Genomic DNA, 9,200 nt, shown 5'->3' on the forward strand with positions numbered 1-9,200 from the left:
AGTGAACAAGCTGACAAGCAATTACATAATTTTCAGTGCAACACTTCAACAAAAGCTTTTATCCAAGACTCTCCATGCATCAAAGAACAAGGAGACACCAGAAGCAAAGGCCAGGATTTTAAACCACTTCCTCTCATGAATGCTCAACACAAAACAAAAAATTAGGCTAAACTCTGCCCTTATATCACTGACTCTGATGTTAAATTAGGTCTCTACATCCACTAGGAAAACACGAGAAATTACAATCTAAACAGTTTCAGAAGTAGTAAACTATCATACTAGTTTCTTGATAAGCTGTCTACAATCTGAACAAGCCTTTAAATATTTGAAAGACAGAAAACTAAAGAGTACCCCGCTGATACAATAAGCACACAAGCAGGTACACTGCCTTGATTTGGAAAAAATAAAAATCAAAATCAAGCCTGTGGTAAATTTAAAACATGTTAATCAGTAAGACAACCTATAAAAATAAACTCCTAGGAATATACTGAAAATCAAAACAATGGTATTGATTTGAAATTATAGATTTAGAGAAAATAAGCAAATAAATTTGAAATACTACATGATTAAAAATCTGGATAGATGGATCGCAGCTTATAATCTTTGTTTAACTATAACTTTGATTTAAATTTGATTTAGCTTCTCTTACTCATCTCCAGAACACCACTGCTTGGCCAATGGCAGAAGAGTTAGCATGCTCAAAGTAAACATCAGTAAAGAAATTATCTTAATACTGATATGCAATCCTAGTTTCCAACAAAAAATAAAAGTTCATTATTCAATTCCATGAAGACAATTGCAAATTGGATGAAGTAATGCTACTGCTGTATTTTAGCCCATCTGGAAATACTCGTGATGTTATAAAGGATTTTCTAATTTAATATAAAGGGATTAAAGAATTTTAAATATATAGATGGAATCTACCGAGAGAGGGACAGAAGTAGATAAATAGTTTTAGTTTCTGGATCTTGCGTTCTCCAAAATCTTATTTGTTTTAGAATTTTCTTGCTCAAATATATCCTCTTTTTTTTTTCCAGACAAACAGCTGTATAACCTTTTATAAGGTACCTGCAGCATGCGTGCTTTTCCATACTTTGACAATTAAGTACATTTTCCTGCTTGGTTTTGTAAAGAATGTTCTATTTCCAACTTTCATAAAGATAACAGCCTTTTATTACTAATCAAATTAAAAAAAAATAATAATAAAAAGGTCAAGTTTACTGATTACGAACTTAATTCCCACTGAGATACAGTTCAATTTTAGAAAGGCTTCAAAGACTGGCCAAAGTGAAATGAGGAATGAAGCAACAATCTATCAGAGCTGGTGACAATAAGCGAAAGAGTGGACCACCTCTCCTCATTCCATCCTTCTCTGAGGTCATTAGTTAAGTTATCACCATACTCTGGTTTTCCTACTCCCGTGCCTTTTTTATTTTAGCTGTTTCATGTTTCGAAAGAAAATAAGAACACTTTATAGTTTCCTTCCAGTACAACACACAAAAGCAATAGGCAAGGTGACAAAAGCTCTCCAAGTTGATGATAGGAGAGGCAAAAAAGGGTGTAAGCAAAGAGCACGACGCACATGCAAAGCACATCGAAGTGAAGGCATTAGTACTTCTCCTCCAGGTCACTGATACAATTAGTAAACAAGGTATATCCCAGCATGGACCATGGCTGCACCCTCATCAAGTTTTCACATAACATCAACCTGGGAGAACCAGCTGATACACTCCAGGGCAGGGCTGCCACTCAGAGGGACCTAGATGGGCTGGAGGAAAGAGCTAACAGGAACCTCATGCAATGCAACATGGACAAATGTGGAGTCCTGTGCCCAAGAAGGAAAACTCCTGGAAACAACACAGGAGTCCCTGCTGAAGAGGACCCGGGGCTCGTGTCAGCCAGCAAGCCGGACAGGAGCCAGCAGCACGCCCTGGCAGCAGGGAGGGCCACCAACACCCTGGGTTGTATGAACAGAAGCCCAACCAACTGACCAAGGGAAGTGATCATCCCCCACTGGCCAACACCCATAGGACCACATTGAGATTCTGCATCCAGTTTTGGCTCTCCCGGTCCAGAGAGAACATTGATAAACCAGAGTGAGTTTGGCAAAAGGCCACCAAGACAGCTGGGGCTGGAGCACCTGCCCTGCGGGGAGAGGCTGAGGGAACAGGACTGGCTCAGCCTGGAGCGGAGACACTTTGGGAGGGCCCAACAGCAGCCCCACCACCACCTACGAGGAGGTCATCAAAAAGAGGAAGCCAGGCTCAGCAGCGCAGAGTGGGAGGAAAAAGACACAAAAACTGAAACAAGAGAAGTTCCCACTGGACCTAAGGAAAAGCTTCTCCAGCGTGAGGCCAGGCCTGAGCAGCCTGCTCCTGACCCCCAAGCTGGTCCCGCTCACAGCAGGAGCTCAGACTAGAGAGCTCCTGAGCTCCCCTCCCGCCCAAACTGTTCTGGGACCTCTGAAGCTCTGCTCTGCAAAAACACACGTCCTGCAGGAGAGCTCTGAAACACAAGTTTAGTAATTTCATTAATGAAGACATAGACTGTGTGCACTGGGAGTCAGAGGAATAATATCTAAAACAATGAGTAAAGGGTAGCCAAGTTTCTCAGTAAGACTGACAAGTTAGAATATTACATCTGATGTTATAAATAGTTTTCCTCAGTTTATATACTTCAGAAGTTCCTTTCCATGCAATCCATAAACCACAACATGCAACCCAGAGGTAAGCTCACTTGTGAATTCATTTTGTGCATGAACAAATAATCCACAGAAGATGTATATACACATATGTCTACATAAGGGAAGATTAAGAGGTCCGGTGTCAAAGCTTTCTTCCATAAAGGAGCTGAACTTTCACGATATAAGAATCAACTTCTTATTGAGAAGAACTTTTAAAAAGCCTTAAGAAATCTGAACGTGATAAAAAGGCTTTTTGTATGGCAGTTAGCTACAGCAGTTGTTCTGTTCCAGAAAGCCCGAGAACTCAGACCCCCATCTGTCCCAACATCTACATGTTGGTGACATGGTGCTTAGGGACACGGTTTGGTGGTGGTTTTGGCAGTGTTAGGTTGACAGTTGGACTTGATGATCTTCAAGGTCCCTTCCAACCTAGACAATTCTATGATTCTACATCCACAAGTAGAAATGGGATGTTTTGAAATGGAGAAAGCGTCAGCATTAGTGGATATGCTCTTCTTTACTAATGCTTTAGAAGAAATGGAAGCCTTTTGTTCTACTCTTCAGCTCCAAAAACCTGAAGAATGCGCCTTCACGTAGTCTCGGACAGAAAGACACGAGAGCAGGGGAAGAACCTGAACAAAACTTGACAGCCTGGGCAATGGCTGTAAGAGATGGTCCAACTGTCTCTAGACAGGTAGCATACACCTCCACTTTTGCAGTACCTGAGCGTATACTTTCAGCATACCTAATGAATCATTTCATCCCAAAACCAAGAATCTTCTGTGACAATACAGTATTTTCTTCACCTTATATCATAATTTCTTATACAACACTACCATGCATTTTTCATCACCCATCACATTTCACCCCAGAGTTGACTGCATTTTGCAATGAGATTTGCATATTAAGTTCTGCTAGTTCTAGCACTACAAATTGGAGATTATTACAACCTCCGGGATGAAAGCTCTTATATTAAAAGTACAGTGTTATTACTACGTGGTTGATTAAAGTATTTGCTTTATGAAACACTTCAGACATGCTATAATCACACTAAAAGGGACCGCATGGCATGTCTTATTACGCGCAATATACGAGACAGAAATTATTAAACAGTACTTGGTAAAATCCTTTTAACCTTTCAAAAAATAATGTGCTCTCTTTAAAAAAGAAAGCATAATTCCAAGCTAGATTTAGAAAGCTTTGTACAAACTGGTGGCATTTTCTGGTGAGTGGGATCCACAGGGAAGAAGTGTGGGAAGGAAAGAGGTCGTTAAGTAACTTTCAAGGTCAGGATAAACATCCCATATCATCCATTTGCAAAGTAATACAGACTAGCAAGAAAAATTTAATACAAATTTGGAAGGATGTTATGGAAACCGACACCATAAATGCAATTAACTTATCTTTCAAGACTGTAATATAATTTAAACATCCTCCACCAGCCAAATAAAGAATGAGGGATTGGGAATATTTTTAATTGATCATTGTATGATCAAATAGGTTCACACACATGTTGAAGCTAGGCTCCCAGACCACTGTTATATCACGTTCATAAAGAAAAAAAAAAAAAAAAAAAAATCACTACATATTGAACAACTCAGACTTTGTGAGCCAAGGAAAGACGCAGAATGATGCTCTTTGTTTTGAGTTGGACTATACAGGGAAGCAAAAGAATGACTTATGAATCCCATAGGAAAAGTAAATTTTCACACAGGCTTCTGTACAGGTATTTTTACAAAATTAACATTTGACCCTTAAAGGCATACCTGGGGTTGAAAGACTCATGCAAAATTAGTCTCTCACCCAGCATATTTCTTTCCTAGTAGTCAGAGTTACATTTGTTTACTTTGCGGAGAAGTATATGATTCTACTACTAGCACTAGAGTTGTAGAAGTAATATGCTAAACTTCATAATGTTGTTCTCTGTGTTTTCTCAAAACTGCAAGCTAATATAAAGAAACATTATTAACAACAAGAAGGGCAACAACGATTGCAGCTTGTTTTCTGAAAAGGAATAGAAAATTATATAATGAATGAGTCGAGCTAATGCATTAAAATGACAGAGTATAAATATGGATCGCTACCGTGTCATTTTTGCATAGTCATTTATCTGTCTAGCCACACTCCATTCAGTTATGATACTCTTTTCAGCATTTTTAAATTCAGAATAAATTAAACCTTTGAGAAAATACATTAAGCCTTGAGAAAGTCTGAACAAATATGGCTTTATACAGTTTTCCCAGCACAGATTTAAATACGACAGAAGCATACTGTTGTCCAAACATGTTAAGGTCCTGAAGCAACAAACAAGACACAAGGATGAGAAGGTAAGAAGGCCAAAGCCCTTGTTATCAAACAAGTCTCAGTGCAATACAGAACAGTAATATTGTCTATGGCTAAAGAAGTGTGATGCTAATTTATGACTCCATAAAATGAAACAAATCCTGACTTCATAGGGCGTAAAACCATTCTTTCCCATCGCACCATCAGTTCCGTGCAAGCAGACTTTTGTGCCCAGGAAGAGACAACACATGCTCCCTTTAGGCCCCACAGGGCGGGCACGGGCACAGCTGCAGTTCAGCATCCATCTGAGTAAATACGCTATCTAGCCAGCCCTGCAATTATAAATGTAAAAAGAAAATTATAGGTAAGGCATGAGATGCAACACACCCCAGACAAGTACATATCTCTGCTCCTAAGCTTGGAGTAAGAGAAAAGGTGACTGTACTACCCAAGCTACAGAAATGCCTACAAAGCCCTGTTCTCCACCCAGATCCAAACATCTCCAGACCAAGAACGCAAGCACTTTTAGAAACAGAGCAAAAGGATCTTACCACCCAAACACAGCACAATCGCTAGCAGTTGTAGGCAGCCAGTTAAACACAAAGAATGAAGACAAAAACTAACGTAAACAGTAGTCATACTGGCCCAACAGATGAGTCCTTCACTACAAAACATGAGTGATGGGAAAAAGGTTCAGAAGAAGGTCAAAGTAATCAGTTTGGCACCAGCTGAAAATCAATGCCTCCTCCTCGCAAAAAGTGGGTTTTTTGGTTTTTTTTTTCTTCAAGTTTTGGTATCTCGCAAATATAAGAAATGAGCTCTGCTTTAATAGACTAGAGGCAACAGTCACTGTCCCACTAGTAGATGAACAATGGAGAGGGGACACAATGGCCACAAAGTGCCTTCAGAGTTCAATACAATAAAGACAAGATGGGTCTCTGACAGAATAAATATGTGTAGGGCTGACAAAAATCAAAAAATCTGGGTGGGAAAGTTGTGTCTTGGGCATTCCACACATGCCTTTTGGGAAGGACTACCTTTTTCTAGATCAGTACAACAAACAATGCATGAAACTGAAAAGTGGCAAGAATTAATGAAAGGGGGGTTTATGGTGCAAACGTACAGAACAGATGGATCCCCGAGATATCACATTGAAAACATACATAAAATTTAGAAAGAGCTTGCAGGGAAAGGACCTAAAATGAGGATCTAGGCAAAGACAGCATGGAGATACTACCTTCAAAAACTAAATGAGCAATGTTCAGTAGCAATAAGTGTACACTTTCGATTTTGAAATTATGCCATTCAAAGTCATTGTGAAGATGCTTGTGAAAACAGAAATTACAACTGTGGAAGAAAAAGGTGATCAGGGAAAAGAGGAAGTATAAAAAAGAAACATCTGATGTTTTAAAACGTCAGGAATCAGATTTTCAAATAAGTGACTAAAACTATAAACAGTATCTTTGTAGTTTCTGTCTTCCTCCCTTGCAGTTTGATGGCCAGCTGAGTCACAAAAAAAAAAAAAGAACATAATAAAGAATTCCTTTTTTTTTTTAAACATACTTCCATAACTCAAGTTATATCACCAGTAATGACTAGCCATCCATCTAGAAAGGATGGCATCACCTACAATCAAATAATAAAGCAAATACATGTAAAAGAAACTGTGTTTCAGTGACCAGAAGGTGGAGGTTTCTTGCCAGCTACACTAATGATGCACAAGAAAAGGGTCCTTGACCTTCAAATTACTGCCTCAGAGACATGAATGATTTTAATACTTATGCTCTTTATGAATAAATTCGACAGCAAGCTAAGGCTCACTTTTAACACCAAAGCACATCAGAAGTCTTCTTCATAATTTGCCAACCACAGATTGTAAGTCAAAAAGGTATGCATGGGGTTGTGTGTGCAATCACTACTTTTATAAAAGGCCTGAAGCCCTTTTAATAAGAAGTGGGCTTTTAAAAGCATAGTTATTTGCACCAATTAAAAGATTAACACCTTTACAAATCTTGGCATTTCTCTATTTTTTGTGCAGGAAGGAATCTGTTTCACATTTGTTGGCAATTAGCTCTGCTGTAATCCTGTAATTTTTGGGAGCCACTGGGGAATAGCTATTTGTTTAAACTTTTCAGAGAACACGGCTGTTTCTAACACATGAACACTTCTGCACCGACTTCAGATTTTTATAGGAAGTGTTTACCTGCACTTATACTTAAGGACAAATTTCCTCTGGCACTGTATCAAGCTTTTTCCTACATCACAGCAGCTTTCCTTGATGGCCTGTTATTTCTCAGAATCAATAAACACCCAGTTAAACGCTGCCAATACTTAATTAGACCTGTACTATGTTTCCCTGCCTGTTAGCAGGGCTTCCCATCAAATTTCAGGAAGGAAGTTCTTCCCTGTAAACATGAAGCTCCAAATAGACCAAGAGCGATCTTCACCTGCTCAGGGTCTATGACCAAAAAACAGAGGCACGCTTTAGGCTGAAAAAGTTGGCAGTAAGCATACCGATGTATTTTCTTCCCCTCTGATCACTCTCATTCTGGTAGCAACGCTTCCTTGCACGGCAGATAAGGAAAGCGTGCCAGCATTTCCAATAAAACACCCTTTCACTGAGGTGTTATGCGGACAGCACGCTTCAAAAGAAACACCAGATAAAACACTGGGGGCTGCTCGTTTCCCCTCTATCCGTGAGCGCCTTCTGCGTGACACCGACGCCACTCTCCTGCGGCGCGGAATGTGGAGCGCTGCCTTCCCACCGCCGCCGTGACTCAACCCTTTTCGGTGCATCCTCCAACCGAGCGCCGGTGATGAAGGACCGACTCGCGGGGCCCTGAGCCACCCCGACACCTGCCCTTGGCCACCACCTCCCCGACAGCTTCCACCCGGGCCACGAGGGAACCGCAAGGCGGCTGGCATCGCCGCCGGAGCTAGGCGAGGATTCTGGGAGCCAGAAAGGGTTTCATAAACCAGTGTCACAACTTGGCTTTTCAAACCAGGCAGAGCTGCCGGAAAAGCCGGTTCCTAAAATTAGGGAGGCAGCCGGCCGGCGGCTGCCGGGCTGGCTTTCGGCGTTAGGAGCCCGTTTGCCTGCTGGACCCCACCTCGGGAAACAACCCCCTGTCCCCCGCAGCGGCTCTGCCCAGGCTGGGCTTCCCTTCAACCTGCCCCGAGCAAGCGCGGGCGGCCCGCAGCCGCGGCGACGAGCGGAGGCGGCGGGCGGAGACGCCGCCGCGCTGCGGGAAGGAGCCACGCCGGGGCAGGGCCGCCCCTCGCCCCACCGACAGGCCCCCTCGCCCGGCCGCGTGGACACCCCCCCCACCGCCGGCACCCTCACCCAGCCCGGGAGGACGCCACCACCCGTAGCCGGGACCGCGGGCCCAGCCCGGCCCGCCCCGTCGGGGCTCGGCCCGGCCCCCCGCGGCCGGCGAGGGGGCGGTGGCGGACGAGCTCAACGGCCTCCGTGGCCGCCGCGGGCCTACCCTCTCCCCTGCGCCGCAGGACGGGCCGGGCCACGCCGGTAGCTCCGGCCCCGCCGCGGGCAGCCCGGCCCCGAGCCCGGCCGGCACCAGGAAGCGGCACCTCCCCGCCACGCCACGGCGAGGCACGGCACGGCACGCCGCCCTCGCCGCCGGGGCGGGTCTCGCTGCCTTACCCGCTGCAGAATCCGCCTGAACATGGTGGCGGAGCCCGGATGCCGCCGGGCGGCCGCTGCCAGGCCGAGGGGGGAAGCCGCGGGGCCCCGCTCAGCGCCGCCCCCGCCCCGCAGGAGCCCGGCGCGGCCCGCTCGCCCCGTGACAGCCGCCGCGGCCGGGGAGGCGGGGCAGCCGCCGCGCCGGGGCGGGACCGCACCGCTGCGCACCGCCCCCGGGAAGGGACCGGGCTCCCGCCACCGCCGCCCGGCCGCGGGGAGTCGGGGGAAGAAGAAATGGGGGAGAAGAAGCCGGAGGGCGCCCGAAGGGAAAGAGCCAGACCGGCGGGGGCGGCTTCTCGGGACTGGGCGGCTGTGGCTGCGAAGGGCTCTGTCACCCGATCTGCTCCGCGGGGGGCCCGGCGCGGCGGGAAGGAGCCCGGGACGGGCCCGGCCCAGCACCGCAGGTCTCGGTGCGCCGCCTGCTATCCGCTTTCTGTCTCCGCCGCTGGCGGGGGAGCCGGGCTGCCGAGGCGGGGGAGAAGAGAGGACGACGGTATCTCCCCCCGGCCCTCGTCCTCTGCCCCCCCGGCCCGC

At 45.5% G+C, this 9,200-nt stretch overlaps 1 protein-coding gene across 3 annotated transcripts in view; it reads right to left on the minus strand.

Moving 5' to 3' along the window:
• Window positions 1-8,666, minus strand: part of EEA1 (early endosome antigen 1) — a 211,486-nt gene extending 202,820 nt beyond the window's left edge. For all 3 annotated transcript variants that reach the window (XM_082479107.1, XM_082479106.1, XM_082479108.1), the window contains exon 1: window positions 8,628-8,666. In XM_082479107.1, coding sequence (XP_082335233.1) covers window positions 8,628-8,651 — 24 coding nt within the window. In that variant the 5' untranslated portion in view covers window positions 8,652-8,666. The remainder of the gene's footprint in view (window positions 1-8,627) is intronic.
• Window positions 8,667-9,200: the final 534 nt, after the last annotated feature.

Source organism: Vanellus vanellus, assembly GCF_965231255.1.
Source record: "Vanellus vanellus genome assembly, chromosome: 1".
NCBI classification, from domain to species: Eukaryota; Metazoa; Chordata; class Aves; order Charadriiformes; family Charadriidae; genus Vanellus; species Vanellus vanellus.